General features: G+C 33.8%; 1 protein-coding gene across 4 annotated transcripts in view; it reads right to left on the bottom strand.

Moving 5' to 3' along the window:
- Positions 1-816: 816 nt before the first annotated feature.
- Arhgap5 (Rho GTPase activating protein 5) overlaps positions 817-20,573 on the bottom strand; it is a 60,029-nt gene continuing 40,272 nt past the window's right edge. For all 4 annotated transcript variants that reach the window (XM_048362944.1, XM_048362946.1, XM_048362942.1 and 1 more), the window contains 4 exons: positions 13,620-13,697; positions 10,560-10,691; positions 8,839-8,944; positions 817-5,778 (listed from right to left, as the gene is read on the bottom strand). In XM_048362944.1, the coding sequence (XP_048218901.1) occupies positions 5,451-5,778; positions 8,839-8,944; positions 10,560-10,691; positions 13,620-13,697 (644 nt within the window). In that variant the 3' untranslated portion in view covers positions 817-5,450. The remainder of the gene's footprint in view (positions 5,779-8,838; positions 8,945-10,559; positions 10,692-13,619; positions 13,698-20,573) is intronic.

Here is a 20,573-nt window from a genome sequence, read left to right as displayed (position 1 = left end):
CAGCTTTTCAGTGGTTAGTTGGAGATATACTTTATACTCACGCTGGCTTTCAAACTTCAATCCTCAGATCTCAGCCTCCTGAAAAGCTAGGCGTACCAGTGTGAGCCATCTGTGCCTGGCCAAGTTGGCTAACTTCTCATGTAATTCTGAGTACTTTAAGTGGATTTTGAGGTAATCCAGCAATCATTTTGTAATTCAACAGAAGGCAAATTTGTATCTTTAAAGCACATTGTTGAAGCTGTGTACGGTGGCTCATGACTGTGATCCCAGTCATACAGAAGCTAACAGGGAGGATTATGATGTGACCTCAGCCAAAGAAAAACAGTGAGATCCCACCTGAACAAATAAACTGGGTATGGGGGTTCAGCACTGTAATCCTAGCTTCAGGGAAGGTATGGGTAAAGATCAGGATCTGAGACTGATGTGGGCAATCATAAGGGACCTTATTGAAAAATTAAAAGCTAAAATGGGGCCGAAGTGTGGCTCAAATGTAGAATACTTGCCTAGGGAGTACATAGCCCTGACTTCGAACCATAGTACTTAAAAGTATACTGCATGGACTGGATAGTAGTTCCCATTCAAGTATTATAATTCAGAAATTTTCAGTAACTATGCCTCATTTCCAACAAATGAAAAGTCTAGCAATAGAGCCCTGAGAACTGTATCTGGGAGGACAGCTCAAGAATGTGTCCTTTTAGACAGGCAGGTGCTCTCACTTCATCTACACATTTGAATAATCTGAGTTCTACAGAAATAGTAAGTGTTGGAGAGTGTATACTGATTCTTATTTTAGGAAATTAAATACTATAAGCCTGCTTCTTGAACACCTAAGACATTTATTTGGGTAAAAATATACCAAATACCTAGAGAAAAGAAATCTAAGAGCTCCAAATCTAAAGCTGCTAAGAATCTTTAAAAAAAAATTCACAGCAAGTACTTAGAATATAGGACAAACCATTTACAGTTAAGGACACAAGAAAATGATCTGATGAGGGAAGACTGACACATATTTAAAACCAATTTGGGTATAAATCCTAATCAATTATATTGAAATAAAACTTAATACAGAAATAGGAAAAAATTGAAACACTACGAAAGTGATAGACTACATGTTAAGTAACTATTAGGATGGGAGAGCTATTATTAAATTTTTTCACAGTAATCTTAACCATTTGAAATAAAAATATTAACTTTCATTGTGAATTTATTCACTAGCTTAAAAAAAAACATTCTTCCTGTGTGAGCAGTTTCCACAAATGACTCATATTACACAATTTAACTAAGACATGAATGAGATTCTGTGGCTTTCCACTCCTCCTGAAAGGTAAATTGCATTTTGTCTGTGGGAGGCGGTCATGCTGATGATGATTAGGTTCAACTAAATAGTGGAAGTTCCAAGTAGGTTTGAACTGCTTTATGTACATGTGGATCACACCAAATGTAGGATGTTAGAATGAAATATTAATGAATAGTCTTCAAAAAGTACATACAGATGTCACAATAATAAAAAATGATTTAAGAGTATTCCCTTGCCTTATTACACCTCAAAAATGTTTATTTTTCAAATATTTGGCAACCTGGAAAGGCAAATTTCAAGAACTCAAATATAATAAAAAGTAAACATCTCCCATAATGCATTAAAACAAACATCCTTCCAAGAATTATTTGGGCTGGAGGAATGGCTCAAGTGGCATAATGCCTGCCTTAGCAAGCATTCAAGTCCTGAATTCAAGTACTGAACACTGATGAAAAATATATTACATAATTAAAAGCAAAATTAAAAAGTTTCAAGACAAAATGACCTCACCAAATCCACAGAATCCGACAGGTCTATCCAGCATATACCCATAAAGTTTGGCTTGGATTTCCAAACCATGAAGAGGAGAAAAAAAAAAATTACATTCTTTGACATTAAAAGCTCTGCTGTAAGGAGAACAAGCTTAAAAACATTTCTAGTGGTTCAAAACAATGTTTAGCTATACCTCAAAAATTCAGATTCAGCTAAAGTCTGAGTTTTAGAAATCATACATTATCTCATTTTCCTGATGACTTATATCCAATTTTCAAAGACACCAGAATGAATTTTAAATCTCCTTTCATTGTGTAGTGAAAGCCCAATGATAAATTTCCCTAGCAGAATTCTCATTATATTGACTAAACTTATTTTTCACATTTTACTTGAAAAATTGTTGGCTTACTTAAAAAGGTAAATAGAGGAAAGTATAAATTAATGTCTTATTCACGGTACTCTACATTAGAGGCTTGGCTGACAATTTATTGCAGCACCCTCTCGGTGAAGCACATCTGTTAGAACAAGGAAACAAACCACTTTTGACTTTTTAAAATTATATATGTATATATATTTATATCCAGCTGACAAATAGCATCACAATTATTACTGTATAAAAAACTAAAAGTCACTATGGAACCTAAGTTCTTATTTCAATTGCTCCCTTTTATTTTTATATCTAAGAGATATTAGAAATTATATTCTGGCACCTCAAAAAAATTCTAAATGGTTGGTATTATTTACAAACAGCATGGAAAATAAAAGCTGCTTTCTGGCTAAATTAGATTGCTGTTACCCACAGTATTTACAATTTGTTAATGTTAAGGGGAAAAAGCACTACTAAAAATATAATATGAAACAAAAATATTTTGTCTATTTTTTTTTTGTAAATTACTTGGATTTCCTAAAGGTGTCTGTTGAATAGAATCTGGCCTCTGAAAATGCTACTGAAAGTTTGAGACAGTACCACTATGCATTTTATACTGTTAATCTAGATATTGTTAAGTCCAATATTGTAATAACTCTAAGCATGAATGAAACAATGGCAATGTGTGTGGATGGAATTTTATTTAATATTGTAAAATGCCTTAATGTTTATCCATAATTATGAGACCATTTGTTCAGTCTTTTAAGAAGCCTCATAAATAATATATCCCCCTAAAACGTGAAATGTTTCAGTAACTTACCAGAAAAAATATTGTTACTCTGTTCTTAGAATTATTTTTCTAATATTTAAAAACATTGCTAAACCCTTGGCAAAAACAAACACAATCAATTCAGTGTAACAGACTGAGCTTTAAATTGGACTTTAATTTTCAATAACTGTAACCTACTAGTTAATTGAACCATATGTAGAACATTTAAAAGACTCACTATGAAGTGTGTCAAATCAATGACAGAATGCATAGAAATGCAGAAAAAAAGTTTTAGGAAAGGTGTAAGGTGATTAAATGTGGAAAATGATAAATGCTAATTATAGTAACAAGATGGTACTAAATGCAAATGAATGTTAAATTAACATGGTATAAAAAGAGAACAGCTTAAATAAACTGAATTCACATATTACAATAGCCGAGTTATGATAGAATGAACCAAAGACACAAACAGTTCTGAAAATTCTCTTTTCAGCCTATTTCCAATAGAAATATTCAGGCTTTTTTTTTCCCTGTACATAGTTTGATGCTTTGTCTATACCATATATAGTAGAAAAATAAATTCTTTAGCAACCTAGAAACAGTTTATAAAACTCTTAAAGTTTTAATTTTCTTTGCCAGACATGCCAATGTTAAACTGACAGCTATAAATTAAAGCTATATAGACAATAGGCATAAGTAATATAGAACAAGTTAAGAATACTACATTTACCGGATTTTTTTTTAAAAATTACTGTACTTTCTTAATTCCTGTGTGCTTTGCAATAGGAACAATAGGGACTTTGTTTTCTTAGAAAAGATAATATAACATGTAAGAGTGTAACACAAATAAGATAATTTATAATATACATGTATTTCAACAGCAGCCTGGTTCTTGTTGACATCTTGGTTCTGAAGTGAGAATTGGAAGTACAATTCTAGGAAATAGTTATTTTAGGGGAAAAATGAAGTAAATCAAACTCTTAGGAGCCTTGAATCTCTAAATTATCTATTTACTATAATACATGTAAGGTAATTTAAAAAATTGCAGTATGAAGATAACAATAATCAGTTAACTTCTTCTTTACTACATTTTACTACATACTAGTATGTATGTAGTGTCTACATTTACTACATACCAGTAGTGGAAAAACCTTATTTCCCCTTACCAGAAAAATAATGGTGGTATGATAATGAAACAATTCTGAATGAAGTCTAACAAAATTTGTGCTACCTGTACTGAATTTTTTTGTGTATTAGTGCTCCGGGTGTATCTTCACTAACAAACATTTAACTCCAAAAGCAGCAGTCATTTATAGCAACTCCAGTACCAACATCAAAAGAAAAAAAAAAAGACGTTTAAAAAATGGTGCAAAAGCCATTTTGGATTTTAACACAACACATCACAGAAAAGATATGAATGCAAGTTTGTGATTTTATATATACACACTCCAACGAGTCTGTCAGTACCCAAAGTATTTTTATTGCTATATTAGCAATGGATATTTTGGATATGTTCTTAAGGGCCACATAAAAATAGATTCAAGGAACAGATTAAATTGAAATCCTAGATTAAAATTTGGTTTAAAGAATTTTCTACAACAAATTTTATGTTTATGTATGAAAAGTTATATAACCTTATATGAAAATGTCATGAAGTATTTTTCTACACTATACTAAATGTATTCCCTAAGAGGGAAAAATTAAAATATCTAAAATATATTAGATTAAGATTATAAGACCATCATAGATCTTTTGAACATGCATCTGTTTACAGAATTAACAGCATACAAAATGTTTTTTATTATGGACCATAAAGAAATGAGTTGGTGACAACTACCCTTTGTACCACATTATCAACTCACTTTAGCCACAAGCATGTCCTTGGTATGTGTATAAAAGAAAAAGGCTCATTTATACCTCATCAAATTATCCACAGGTTTACTCAGAAGTACAATGAAGGTGCAGAAATGTGAAATATGTTACATGTATTCTTTTTTCTTTCTTTCTTTCAAACAACATCCCAAGCATGGCATAGTAGCCTGAAATTATAAAATACTTAACTGGGCTTTTAGTTATCTACAGACTGCTAGAATGTAAATTAAGATACCCAAATTAGCACACTGAGTAACAAAACCAGCCATAAAGCAGGCTGAGAAGCATTAAATGTTTCATATATGTGAGTCTTTAAATCATTTAATTTCTATAGAAAAATTTTATTCACAATATAATGTGACAGAAATTGCCACAGGAATGATATACTGATTGCAATAAGGTTGCATGCAGCAGCAGCTTTGTATTTTATAGCTATTTTTGTTTATAAAAATTAAACCTCTCCAGTCATGCTTACCATATGGTCTTTGATTTGTAATGGAAGTGAATAAGGAATATAATATAGTTCAAAGAGAAAATCTCTCATTTTGAATGTGAATTATTTGTATGAAATATGAAATATACTACTGAACCCTGAAACATGCATGTCTAGACTTTTTTTGTCCAATGTCAGGCTGTCTGCAATCAGTGATTACTTATATAATACCAAGAGGATCTGTCTGTAATTGTGGTTGAATCAGCTGAGGTTGCAATGGTGGTGGTAACTGAAGTGGTACCATTGATTCCACCAACTGTCCAGGGTTTGTAGGTGGTAGAGGGGCCACAGCGTTCACAGTTTCTAGAATTTCTCCATTATAAAAGAAAAATTGACACTGTTGAATGAATGTTTCAACCACAGATTGATGGATCTTAGTAGTAGACAGAAACTCTCGATTTTCAAAATCAGGTCTCATCAACGTTGGCCAAAAACAGATAGATAAGTTGTCTGCTGTCATTAGGTTGATTTTATTTTGCTGACTAACCCTGAAAATTAAGGAAAAAATACAAATCAGAGCTCATTACAATTAAAGAACCCCAAAACCAGAAGATTTCTCATTATACAGAAAAGATTTCAGATTGTTTAGTGTTATTTTTTATTTAAAACCTCTTTATTCTACATTCAACTACATTCTACAATAGAAAACAGCAATAAATACCTGATTTTTAAAAAAATGTGATTGCTGGTCTTTTAGAGAAATTTTTCATAAAACTCTTCCTATTAAAATTTAACACATAGAAAGTCTTAATTTGCCCGGGGAAATCAAACCTTATCCCTCCCTCCAGGGTAAGAGGGCCACAAGACAAATAGTAGTAGGTTTCCAAACAGTTCATTCTAATTGTGTATTCAAATTCTTAGACTATTGTGGGATATTAAAATAAACCATAGTATGCCCTCTCTTTAAACCAGATTTGGGGAAATTATTTAATCCACCTAATCAAAAATATTTTGCTTTTAAAATGATTTCTAGGAGCTGGGAATGTGGCTTAGTGGTAGAGTGCTTGCCTAGCATGCACGAAGCCCTTGGTTCAATTCCTCAGTACCAAATAAACAGAAAAGGCTGGAAGGGGCACTGTGGCTCAAGTGGTAGAGTGGTAGCCTTGAACAAATGAAGCTCAGGAACAGTGCCCAAGCCCTGAGTTCAAGCCCCATGACTGGGCAAAAAAAGAAAAAAGAAAAACATTTTCTAAAAGTCTGTAAAACAATTTTAAATCATTAATTACCTTCCATAGTATTAAAAATCATTTGAAAAATAACAGTTTGTAATACATTCTACCTTAAATTATATAACTTAAGAATAATTTACAAATGGTCATACTAAGTATCATCATATCAAGAAATATGAGGCAAATCTCAAACTGTAACTCAAAATTATAAAACTGGGAGAAATCTTTAGGAACCTATACAATCTCCTTATCTCAGATATAAATAAACAGTCTGGAAACATACAGGTCAGGAGAAAACCCTTAAATTCATAGATTAAGAAAGTTAAATCCAAATCAAAGGAAACTCTTGGCCAGGTGCCAGTGGCTCATACTTGAGGTTGAGATCTAAGAGTTATTTTAAAGCCAGCTTGGGCAGACAAATTCAAGAGACTCTTAACTCCAATAACTAGCAAAAACCAGGGCTCAAGGGTCAGCTATGAGCAAAAAAAGCTAAGCTAGAATGTGAGGAGCTCAAAAACTTGTACTAGCACATACAAAACAAACACTCTACTGAATATTTAAGTTCCTCTAAAGTAAATAAAATATGTGGACTAAAAAATGTTCTGAGCCAGACTCCTGGGCTTATGCCTTACAACTCAGGAGGCTGAGACCTGGAGAACTGAGGTTCAAAGTTTGACCAGGAAGGAAAAAGTCCTCAAGACTCCATCACCATTTATCCAGCAAAATGCCAGACTGGAGACATTGCTCAAGTGATAAAGAGCTAGGAATGACCAAAATAAGTTCAGTCTGTGGGGCTGGGGATAGAGCAAAGTGGTTGTAGAGGGTCAAGCATGTGTGAGGCCATGGTTTTGATACTTAGACAGGTGGGAAAAAAGTTCTGTGGTAAAAGTAATTATATTTGTTGAGAGACTTAATTGGAAAACCAGAATAAAGTCAACCTTTTATTAATAGATGGTAGGCGCTATTAAAAGCAGATTGGCATTTACACGTAGAAGGCAAGTAATGGGGACTGGAAATGACTATATAACGTTGAAAGACATGAAGAGTATAGTTTCAGGTCTAACTGAACAGTTTAAAAGTGCAGAGGAAAGCTACTATGTCAGTTAGAAATGAGGGTGGCCAGAGGAGGCTTCATCAAAGTGGGGAAGAAATAATGTTTTAGTTAAGTCAAGGGTGATAGATGAGGGACCAATGGTATATAGGTAAGAAAATTCAGTTAAAACACAGTTAATTTTTAGCATTTAAGAGAACTTAGCTTGTTAAGACATAAACTGCTGAAAAGTATTTTGTCGGTTCTGATTCTGCGGTAAGTACTGATTACCTGCATTTCTATCAAATTCCCAGGTACTGCTGCTGTTTTGAGGCCATACTCTGAGAACCTTCTAAGGTAGTCATGTCAATATATGACCAATTGATATTGCTAGTTAACTGCTATCAAGTTTTAATACAGTAACACTTAGTTCATGTATGGGGTAAAAAGATAGTTGGTCTAACTAAAGGAATTTGAATTACTAGTGTTAAATAGCCTGGATTCTTTTGTGGGGGGGATGGGGTGGGGAGGGTATTGGGGCTTATAGTGGACAAATTCTATAATTCATTGAACATGCCTCCTTTCCCCTCATCTTCTTAATGAGGTCGAATTTTTACTTTAGTCAAACAACATATACATAAATTATTCCTCTACTTGACAGCAAGGTACCCCACAATACCCATGCACACTATTATTATAACATCAATCACAAGTTACTTTTCAAAAAGGGAAAGCCTTCTAGTCTAAATACTATATGCTGAGTGGGATTTTCTTAGAGGAGAATAATGAGAATGCAATTTTATATTAAACACTAAAGTAATAGTAAAGCTTTAAACATTAGTTAATGCCCTTTCAAGCAGTATAAAATAAAATGTGTTTAATTGGGTGGGCCTTGATATTATTAGTTAAAATAAACAAAAATGCGGCTTATTATCTTCGCAGTACTAGAGACTGAAACTAGAGCCTCATACATGCTAGGCAAAGCTTTACTACTAACCAGAAAATAGTACAAAATACTTGGACTCTAGTTTTTCCAACTCCAAATAGGTTAATGTGGTTTATTATTTAACTGTTATAATAAAAATTCTATGATTCTATATATGTAAATACTAAAGAAAAAGGACAAAATAATACTATGTTATTACACATAACTATTACAGATACAAAACCATAATCATATAGCCTTTTAGATATAAATAAAAAATACAGATAATCATTAAGGAGATCAAAAAATGAACCATGTTTTGGTTGTTGCCCTTTTAAAAATATCTTACAATTACTCCAATTTATGAAGTTTACATGTTTGAAATCTGCAGTGCATTTTATACTGCAAAAAACAAAACAAGTACCTGTTTAGGTGTGTTATCACATATCTGAATACATCGTAGTTTACAGGATGAAATTTCTTAACAATTTCTTTCAAGGCATGAAGGCGTTCTGTTTTATCTGGAATTTCTGTGAAGGAAGCAAAAATTTGCATGACACACATATTTAAAAATATTTGAAAAAAGCTTTTTGCTAAGATTAGCAAAAATTAAGGATGTTCTTGAAGCATATTTAAGATAAGCAACAAAAATGCTAAAAAACCTGCTAATCCAAATTAAATCACTTCAATTTAACATTACCTATTCACATCAACTATTGCAACAGCCCTTCCGTAAGTAAATTTATTCACTAATGACCAAAGTGATTCAGCACTGATAAAAAGTGTATTAGTAATTTGCTCATGTAATTTACATACATAACTAGATAACTGCTTGAAAATTAACTTGTTACTTATGGATTAGTCTTTCAATATTTCTGGTAAAGAGCGTATGTTATTTTGGAACAAAAGCAGTAATAGACAATATTTAATAAATGAGCACAGGCTATCTTCTATAACCTTTTAAATTGGAATTTTAGGTATTTTCAATGCACCATGAAATTGGTGTAAAATAGTTCTCAGTTCAACAGCCTTTCATAGGCTGAAATATATGGCTCTCTTGTAATGTTTGCCTATCCAAAAATTTCCTTTACATAGTATAAACATTTAATACAGTTACTCTCACGGTTTAGGCACATTATAAAATGGTAGTTGAAACGTCTTCCTGAAATAAATGGAGATAAAAGATTGCTTCCTATTCTTCCTTTTTCATTTGAGGCTAATGTGGATATTACATCATCAAGGGAATACAATCAAGTACTTAAATTCTCATTTGTCACTATTTACTCCTATTGTTATGTATTCTATCTGTTTCTGTCTTCAGGTGTAAAGCAAAGATAAATTTGATTAAAAACATGAAAGATACATATGTGCTGACAATATACAGGATAGTATTTTATTGAAGTCCATAACATGCATTTATTTGAAGCATTTTTTCTTATAACAATTTTGAGTGTGAATTAAAAATACCTCAAATTTGGGAGAATAATTTTGAAAAAAGTTAATTATAGTTGAAATAGATTGCTTGCAACTATGAAAATAGAACAAGGAAATCTACTGAAATTCTTTGGGAAGGGGAAAAGGGAGAGGAAAAAAGACAATGAGATTGAGAATATATTCTAAACATATGGAATGTAACAATGAAATCCCCCCTTTGTGGAACTTTTGTGAGCTAATAAATAAAAAATGCTAAATACAAAGTAAAATACCTCAAAAATATAAATACCTCAATGCACACATATAATTATCTTCTTAGAGTATATATCTGGCAGGATAGATAAAATTGCATATTCCTGGGTTCTATCCATAGAAATTCTAAGTTTACTTCTAAAACAGCTGAATTTCTTCTTTTTACTAGTCCGGGGGCTTGAACTCAGGGCCTGGAGTGCTCTGCCACTTTGAGCACAGGTCAATTTCGGACTTTTTGATGGTTAATTGGAGCTAAGAGTCTCATGGATTTTCCTGCCTGGGCTGGCTTTGAACCCCAATCCCCAGATCTCCTGAGTAGCTAAAATTACAGGCATGAGCCACTGGCACTCGGTGCCAGTTGAATTTTTAAAGTTACAATCCCAGTGCATGACCGACTTCAACAATTACTACTCAAAAATTGCCATATCATCCTTCTCAAGAAAGGAAATCTGTACTTACTTGCTGCTTCCAAAAGTTCCGGATGGAGTGAATATGGAATTAAAGGATCTGGTAAATCTGCAAAGAAAGCTTTAAGAGCGCCAGCTACAGCATTTACTGTCACTTCCATTGATACTAGACTGATATTATGATCTACAAGACAAAAGTAAAATTTTACCTTATATAATGAAATTTTAATTTATTGTAGAAGATAAGCTCAATAGGTACTTCTAGATTAAAAGATTAAAAATTTCTAACTAGATATTTTTCTTCAGAGGTTGACAAACTATAATGATCAGGGCAAAGAAATCCAAGAAAGAAGTCTTAAAATAAAAATATCTATCCTCATTTAATTTCTCCTGTTTCCACAGGCATCTTTTAAAGAGTCCATAAGAAACTAGAGAGAAAATGTTTAACAATTTTCTAAAGTAGTTTAAATTTAAATAATTGTCTTTGTAGTAAACTAACCTAAAAGAAAAGAAAAAAGAATGGAACATACTAAGGGTGTGTCATACAACTTATTTAATATTAATAAATCATTTAAATCTAAAATTATAGACCAGAAAATAGAAAAAAAATCCCACCACCTAGAAACAATTATTGTTTACGTATACTTTATAAAGCATGTTTCCTTCAGCTTTTCCATCACTGAAAAGGAAAGAAAAGCACCCGTATATACATTCTATACTTTATCTTTAAGATATTATCCAAGGTTATTAAAGCTTCATAGCTTCATAGAAAAACTTCATAGAAAACTTCATAGAAAAAACATTTTGTTTAGATTGGGAAACTGGCAAAGTTAATATACTTAACCCAGAATCACCAATTGACATTTTATTTCACATAAGCAGGTTTATTTTTTGCCCCCTCAGTACTGGGGTTTGAACTCAGGATCTTGTGATTCTAGGTAAGCACTCTACCACTTGAGCTAGAGTTCCAGTACAGATTTTGTGAGTGTGTGTGTTGCGTATGTGCTGATACTGTGGCTTAAACTCAGGACTTAATATTGCTTGGCTTTCTTGCTAATGGCTGGTGCTCTACCACTTGGGCCACACCTCCAGTCTAGCATTTTGCTGGTCCATTGGAGACAGTCTCTTGGACTTTTCTGCCCAAGTTAGCTTTGAACCAAGATTCTCTGATCTCAGCCTCCTGAGTAGCTAGGGCTGCAGGCATGAGCCAACAGTGCCCAGTTCTTTACTTGGCTTTACTTATGGCTAGAATTTATTTCACTTTTTGTACAAGCAGTTTAAATGGATTCTCCTATTTATGCCTGCCAAATAGTTAAAATCACAGACACAAACCACTATACCCAATTGGCTAAGGTAAAATCTTGCTGTTTGCCTATGATGGACTTCACACAATGCTTCAAACTCTGCCTCTTGAAAATATGGGATTACAAGAGTGCTTCTACACATACATAATTTTAATAGTTACAAATGTTTCCTCAGATTGACCAATTTACATAATATTTTATTAGTGAACATTAGTAGGTAAGCAGTCTACTGCTTAAGCCATGTCTCCAAACAGCTTTGCTTCTGCCTATTTTGGGGACAGGGTCTCACTTTGTGCTTGGGCCATCTTGGATTGAGATCCTACTTATGCTTCCTACCACAGCTGGGTTGTCAGGAATGCCTCACAATACCCAGCTTTTTTGTTAAGACAGAGTCTCAAACATTTTTTACCTGGCTGGCCTGGAACCATGAACTTCCCAACCTCAGCCACCTGTGTAGCTGACCACACTATGAGTTGAAAACAAGGATCTTACAGACTTTTCTCTGACTAGCTAGGGGAAATTTTCCTGTATCTCAAGCTCTCTATAATCTTCCTAATCTCACTCAACCTCTCAAGTAGCAAGGATTACAAGATGGGTCATAGGTGCCCAGCAGAAAATTTTTCACATGCATTATTACTCTTAACCTGTAGCACACCCTTGCATACATGAAGAAAGTGAAATTCAGAAAGATGAACGTACCTGATGCACAAAGAAAGTAGCAAAATTAGAAAACAAAATCAAAGAGTCAAATCTAAGAGCTTTGGAATTTACTACTATCCTAGAAGTGACATTCTAAAAATTGTAAATTCTACAGTTTCTCTAATGTAAATTTAAAACTAAAAATGGGTTAGGAGATGATATAATATTCTTTGAAAGCAGTTGTTTTTGCATTCAATGTTAAATTTTTCAATATTATAGAAAAAACTTTGTCACAGAACTATCTTTGATATATATATATTTTTTTCCTTTTTAGTTGTGCTGATAGTTTATACAAATCCAATCACAAAGTTTTATGTGTGAGACTGATGATTGAGCTGAGAGTATAAAACATGGGAAAAAATGGAGAGTACATGAGCCGTCATATACCTTATCCTTCCTCAAACTGGTGCTTTATACTGTTCCTTGCAGCCTCAGGATGTGAAATAGATTGTTTATGTCTAAGACAAAACTTATAAATTTGACTTCACACTATTCATTCTGGGCCTATGATAGAGTCTGTTCCAATACAGTGCAGAGTCTGTTCCAATACAGTGCTTTTGTTTTCAATATTTCCTTTTTTATGGAAGAAAGAAGGCCTCTCTTTTGCCTTCATGCTTATATTACAAATGACAGGAATGGTAATCTCCGCACATGGAAGGTGGAGGCAGGAGGACTGAAAAGAACTGCAAGTTCAAGATTAGCCTGAACTTGTGATGCTCCCTAGTGAGATCCTGTCTCTATCTCTCATGCATTACACACGTGTGTGTGTATATATATATGTGGTGTGTGTATATGTATTATACACACACATATATATGGGTGTGTGTGTACAATTTTTCAAACTGTTTCTGTCTTTCCGTTTTATCCTACTGTGTTATAAAAATCTACTATTTAAACTTCCTGAAACTGCCTAGAATCCTAGTATAGAGACCACACTTTCCTAGCTTCCCTGTCTTTCACTGTGGCATCTATAGTCGTTAGTACTTTAGATCTTACTTTTTAAACTCTCCCCTCTCGGCCATTCATTTCATTATTTAAAAAAAAAAGCCATAAAACTCCAATAAGGGAAATAACTAAACTGATTTAGCTTTACACGATTACCATCTTACCTTGATCAAACTGCTTTTGAATGTTGTCTTGATCAGTTTTGTTTCCACTAACTCGGTAGAGTCCTTCGGTACATAATCCTGTGAAATATATATACATGTTTTTACAAATACATATATGTCCATAATGTACTTCTACACACATGTATAACAAAGAATGCACTTAATCTTAAATTCTTATTAACTTATCAAAAACACGATAAAATATTTTCAGACTATTTTTGGGTATTTTTAAGTGAGCTTTCAATGGACCATTTCCTATTTGAAACTATTTAAGATATCCAGCTTCAAATAAAAACAAGATAGGCAATTTATACCTAATTCTTCTTCCCACTAAGTACAACTCAAAACCCCAAGGAAAGAAAAACAAAACACATACACACAACTTTTTGAGACAAAACTACTTAAAAACCAAACAAAATAACCACAAATATAAAAGTTCTTTTTGTTGTTGTTGCAGGTGTCATGAGGCTTAAATTCAGGGCCTGGCCTTGTCCCTGACCTCTTTTGTTCAAGGCCAATGCTCTACCACTTTGAGCCACAACTCTACTTCTGGTTTTCTGGTGGTTAAAGATAGTCTTAGGACTTTTCCTGCCCGGATTGACTTCAAACTGCAGTCCTGAGGTCTAGCCTCCTGAGTAGCTAGGATTACAGTCCTGAGCCACCAGCACCCAACAGTTCCTCACCCCCCCAAGTTACTCAGTTTTATATTCAGTTCTTTATCTTGAGAACTGCCATAAATTCAAACATCTCATTAGTTTGAAACTAGGCAGTTTACAGATCTATTTTATAAAAGAAGTGAAAACTTTGGTGAATGACAACGCCTTTGTAAAATTAGAAAAATTTTTAAGATATATGTTGATTTTGTGTGTGTGCGCACGCACATGCTCATGTGCACACATGGCAGTCCTATGGCTTGAACCTAGGGTCTAGGTATTGTCCCTGAGCTTTTTTATTTATTTTTTATCATCAAAGTAATATACAGAGGGGTTACAGTTTCATATGTAAGGCAGTGAGTACATTTCTTATCAAACTTGTTACCTCCTCCGTTTTCTCCACCTTCCCCCGCTCCCCGGTTCCCTCCCCACCCTCTCCCTAGTTGTACACTTGGCTTACAGCCTATTGTCTCCTAAGTATTGGTGTTTCATTGGTTCTCCTTTTACCCTTTATCTCTCCATTTTGGTGTTCACCTTCCCTGTCCCTGAGCTTTTGTGTTTAAGGGTAGTGCTCTATCATGTAAGCCACAGCTCCATTTTCTTTTTTTGAAGTCGGAGAGATGAGAAGAGTCTCATGAACTTTCCTTCCTCAGGCTGGCTTTGAACTGTGTGTGATCCTCAGATCTCAGCCTACTGAGTAGTAGCTGGGACTATAGGTAGAGGCCACCAGCACATGGGCTCATATACTGATTTTTAACAAATTTTGTTAAGTACAGACAGCATAATGGTCACTTATGTGTCACATAGTTAAGTGACAATGGTTATTCAATCAACTGTTAATCTAATGTGAGTGGACTGATTTAATCAGTTAAAAAACATTCGAAACAAAACCCAGGTTTCCTTGAGGAAGAAATTCCTCCTATGTAAATAACACTAAGTCTTGTCAAAGAGTTATAGCTTGTAATTCCTAACTGCTTGCCTTCTTGTTTTGAACTTACCTAACAAGTCCTGTACAATCACTTTAATTTCTAATTTTAAAAATATTAAATTATTTCCTACTGGTTATTTTTGTGGCTGACATTTGGTAGATTATTTAAATAGAAGAACTATAAAGTCTTTTTTACTTTCTGTTTTAGGCACTCTAATATTACAAACAGGACCTCCCTCTTAAAGTGTAATACCCCAATTCCTATTGATTTAATGTTCAACCATTAGTTCTTACATCTAGTTCCAAAGTGTCCTTTTCTATGTCTCATTTACATTCCCTATGTATACTACCTACAAAATGAACTACATCTCAGTATTCTCTGGATCAAGTTTTTCTTCCCTTTGTGAATTGGACTATTAGTTCTTAATACAAATGGTTAAAAAAACCTCGGTCTCTAACTCTAATTGAAGTAATTTGTTCTTTTTTAGAACTCGGCGCACTTTATCTGTAACTACAGTATTACCAAGAACTACTTTCTACAATGTGCTCTAATAAAGTACATTCTACTCAATGGTAAATATATTAGCAGTGTCCTTCCATTTTTCAAGGTTTAGAAGGTACAGTGTTTCTTCTGAACTAATAAAGAGTTATTCCATTTCAGAGAACACAGCAATACCTAGAGATGTTTTTGAACATTCTTTTAAATATACAGCCAATTAAACATTGAGAAAGCTCTTAGTTATAATTAACAGCAGACTAAATTTTAATTGTATAACGTACTTAATCATCTATGTTAAAATCTTGACTTTCCTCTTAGTAACAGAAATGAAAAAGCAAAATACCAACTCAACTACCTACATGTGAATTATTCAAGTTTCACTTGGACTCAAATCATCCAAAATTTCTATCTTACACATTCCATCAACAAGAGTAAAAATGTAGCCAAATACCCTCAAAATAAACAAAATTCTGAAGTTTGAAGAACTACCTTTAAACCAAGAACTTTTTAAGTAAGGCTATTAATATAGACCTTATAGCAAGCCTCAGCTCAGTTATGCAAGGAAGCAGCTCTTGGACCTACATTAATGTAGAGCTGTGTTTAAACTGCATCCTGAGCATTTGTGGTTTTCCCTAAACAGCAGTCTCCTTGAAACCATATATTTGTGAATACCAAGAAAACTAAAATTTTAGAAAACAGTCTAAATTCCATTTGAGTTACTGAAACACAAAACCAGGGTTTCAGTACTGTGTGAATACATATTGTGGTTGAAATAATTGTTACAAATCATAGAATTAAGATATATAAATAACCCATATATTAAACAAATAAGTTCATGGGAAATAACATCAAATGTGCTAGTCTTTTCACAAAAGTGACTCATGATCTGCTAAAGGACCAGCATTAACTTTTTTACTTTTCTTTTTTTGCCAGTCCTGGGACTTGAACTCAGGGCTCAAGCACTGTTCCTGGCTTCCTTTTACTCAAGGCTAGCAATCTACCACACTTGAGCCACAGAACCACTTCTGCCTTTTTCTGGTTATGTGGTGCTGAGGAATTGAACCCAAGGCTTCATGCATGCTAGGCATGCACTTTACTGCTAAGCCACATTCCCAGCTCCAGAATTACTTTTTACAGTCTAGAATCTATCAAAAAATAATTATACAACCAGAGGAACTCTTGGTAAAGAATAAGTGTTAATACCCTACTATCCCCCATAATTGGAGAATGCTGATAACCATGAGGACAGCCTTGACCTTGGACACAGATGCCAAGTGCCAGAGGAAATGCTAAGGACCTTATTTAGAAAGAACTGAAATAGTGGATTTCAACCTAACAGCTCTGAGAAGGAAAGATACAGAGGCTTGTCTTTCTTTCAACCTCAGGACTTAGGTATTTTCTTCCTTTGGCTCCAAGAATTTAAGGAAACTATTAAGACACTAAGCTAATGGAATACAGACTTAGGGGCAAAAGTGACAACGAATATAGGCTTTACAGAAACTGTTTCAAGCAGTCACTAAATAAGTTAACAACAAACCATCCCTACATCGGACACTGAGGAAAGGGAACCAAGCATCTCATGGGTGGGATTAGGAAGGAAGGAATGAACGAAGATGTTGCTAAAGAAACGTAAAGTACATATCACCCCAAATGGAGAAAGAGTCTGTATTGTTAAAGATCATACACTTCATAAGCTATGTACAGTAGAACAATTTTCATCATTGTGAATGTCAAAATGTATACTGTTAAATATATGTAATAACCCCTCCAAAAAAGCTGAGATATAATGAAGGAATTAATGTTTCCCTAGACTGTAAATGATAAATTAATTTTAGGCATTAAATATGAAGAGTGGGTGACTTTACCTAGAAAGCGTGTCAGAATAGTACACTTTGTTTTTTTTAATATAAGCATACATTACCATAAAAAAATAAAAGCACAAGGTACTCACCAAGTGCCTGCCATATGACCAAAAAAAAAAAAAAAAAACAGTTAACAACATAATTGACAAAAACAAACCCAGATGAAAAGGAAAATTCTAATTCTCAGAATTGCCACATTGTAGTTCACAAAAATGAACAGGCAAGCAAAGAAACAGGAAAGTATGGTTCATTACTGAAGAAGAAAAGAACTAGAAACTCCATGAGGAAGCATTAAGCCTACTAAACAATGATTTTAAATCAACTGCTTAAAAAAAAACTCATAAAAAGGAAGCCATAAGAAAAATGAGCCAATGAATGGAAAACATCAATAAAGGTAAAGAAATTAAATTTTGAAAAGCCCTGGAAAAATTCTACAGCAGAAAAGTATAATAATTAAAATGAAAAAAATCAATGAAGAGGTTCAACAGCAGAAGTGAACAGCCAAAGGAAAGAATTACTGTAAATTAAAGTTCCAATTATTCAGTTTGAGGAGAAAAAAACATAAATAAGTGAGAGTTTAAACTGTCATATAAAAAAGCTCTCTAGTAACATTAACAACCTATTTGTTTTCAGAAACCATGATACTACCATCTTCCTATCACAAATTCTTTTTTTTTCTTCAAATTTTTATTATCAAACACAGTATCACAAATTCTTATTGGCAAAACTTATTGTCAGAGACACAAAGTTGAGGGTTTAAACTAGTAAGCATGTCCTGTAAGAAATGACATAAGGAATCTTCTAAGCTGAAATGAAGTTGACAGTAACTTAAAGATATGTAAAAAAAAAAAAAAAAAGCAAATAAACAAATAAACAAAGGGGAAGGGAATATAAAGGCCAGTGGATATAGATAAGTGGACATTTCAAACTGCAAGCAGTAAAGGCTTTAAATTATATTTTCATTAGCAATAAAAACAAAGATGCAGAATTGAAGGCATGGCTAAGGTGGTAGAATACCAGTAAAAGCATTAGATGCTGAGTTCAAGTCCTGGTCTCAGAAAAAAACCCACAAAAACAGATGTATCCACTTCACCTCAGTTATTTCACCCACCACTGATGGGTTGGAACAACACATGATATTTAGACCAATATATGGAGAAGGCCTTTAGAATTTATCCTTCCAACTCACTTTTACCAGAAATACAAGAATAAAAAATGTCCCTACTTCTGTATAATGCAATTGCAACAATGGGGTATTCCAGATGAGTTATATTCACATAGAAATAAAAATTAAGGTAAATAAAAGAATACCACTCCTACTTAGCTTGGTTGTGTGATCACCTATTATAAGTTAAAAAAATTCAAGTAAAAACAATTGTGACTACCAAAAAGATATCGTAATACCCTAACAATAAAATATATAATTCCGTTAGAGGAAAAACACCTCAAGATTTCTAGATTTCATTTAACTTAACCAAAAGTATAATTTCTGTTAATGTGGCCATGTTTTCCTGACTTCAAAGCTCATTAGAAACTACAATTAAAAAAACAATGTGCTAGGCACTGGTGGCTCACACCGGTAGTCCTAGCTACTCAGGAGGCTGAGATCTGAGGATCTCAGTTCAAAGCCAGCTCAGGCAGAAAAGTCCTTGCTGGACTCTTATCTCTAACCACTCAAAAACCTGAAGTGGCACTGTGGCTCAAGTGGTAGGGGGGCTAGCCTTGAGCACAAAAGAGGCTCCAAGACAGCGCCCAGGCCCTGAGTTCAAGCCCCACAACCAACAAAAAACAAAAACAAAATGAGATTAGCAGCAGTGGGAGCAGCTGGTAACAAAATAGGAAACTGAAAACAATACAATTCAGGAAATAAACTAGAGAGCTTAATTCTCTAATGTAAAAATATCTTGTATTCTGATGAAGGCATACTTTTAAAGCCAGTAACATATCATTAAAATACCATTTTAGCAGAGCACTAATGGCTCTCTTCTTAGCTACTCATGTGGCTGAGATCTGAGATCATGATTTAAAGCCAGCTAGAGCAGTAAAATCTGTGAGATTCTTATCTTCAACTAATCTACCCAAAGTCAGAAATGGATCTGTGGCTGAGTTGGTAGAGTGGTAGCCTTGAGTGGAAAAAATTAAGTATGGCACTTTGGTCCTGAGTTCAAGCACAAGGACCAGTCACACCAACAACCACTCTAAACGAGGAAACACTTCTAAACTCATTCTATGAGGCATGAATGACAAAGTCCGACAAAAATACAAGAAAGCTTAAAAAAAAAAAATCAACATTTATAAGCATAAACCTAAAACTCAACAAAATGCTAGGAAAATGAGTCCAACAACACATTTTATAGGTATATGTGTGAGATTTAACTTAGGAATTCATGAGTAGTTTAACCTGAAACAAAAACAAAAATACATAACACATACTAACAGACTAAAAGAAAAAAATATTCACACAATTATTTCAGTTGACACAAAAAAAATAATTCAATAAAAGCAACATCTTCATACTAAATACACCCCCACACACAAACACACACACAAACACACACACACACACATCAAAACCATTAAAGAAAGCAGGTATAAATTGTGTTATGGGTTGAATTATGTCTCAGCCTCCAACACCTCAGAAAGTGATTATTTGTATATAGGCTCCTTGATGATATATTAAGTCAAGGTAAGATCATATTAACTGATATTTGGTGTTATTTAATCCAATGTAACTGGTGTCCATAAAAACCACAAGCTAAAGGCAGTGGAATGATATAGCCACAAAGCAAGGAACAGGACTAGAATCAAGAGCAAGTAAGGATTCTACTCACTGTCACAGGAAAGAAAAATCCTGCTGACACCTTGATTTCAGACTTCTAGCTTTTAGAGCCATGGCAGAATATTAATTTCATGCTCTTTTAAGACATCTTGTTTGTTGGACGTTGTTATGGTAGCAACAATGCAGAAAAACCGCATCGCATGTAGAAGAACTCTCAGCAAATTAGAAATGTT

This window comes from Perognathus longimembris, chromosome 14 (genome assembly GCF_023159225.1).
Source record: "Perognathus longimembris pacificus isolate PPM17 chromosome 14, ASM2315922v1, whole genome shotgun sequence".
Classification (NCBI taxonomy): domain Eukaryota; kingdom Metazoa; phylum Chordata; class Mammalia; order Rodentia; family Heteromyidae; genus Perognathus; species Perognathus longimembris.
Note: the sequence above shows the minus strand (reverse complement) of the source record. Positions and strands in the feature narration are given on the sequence as shown.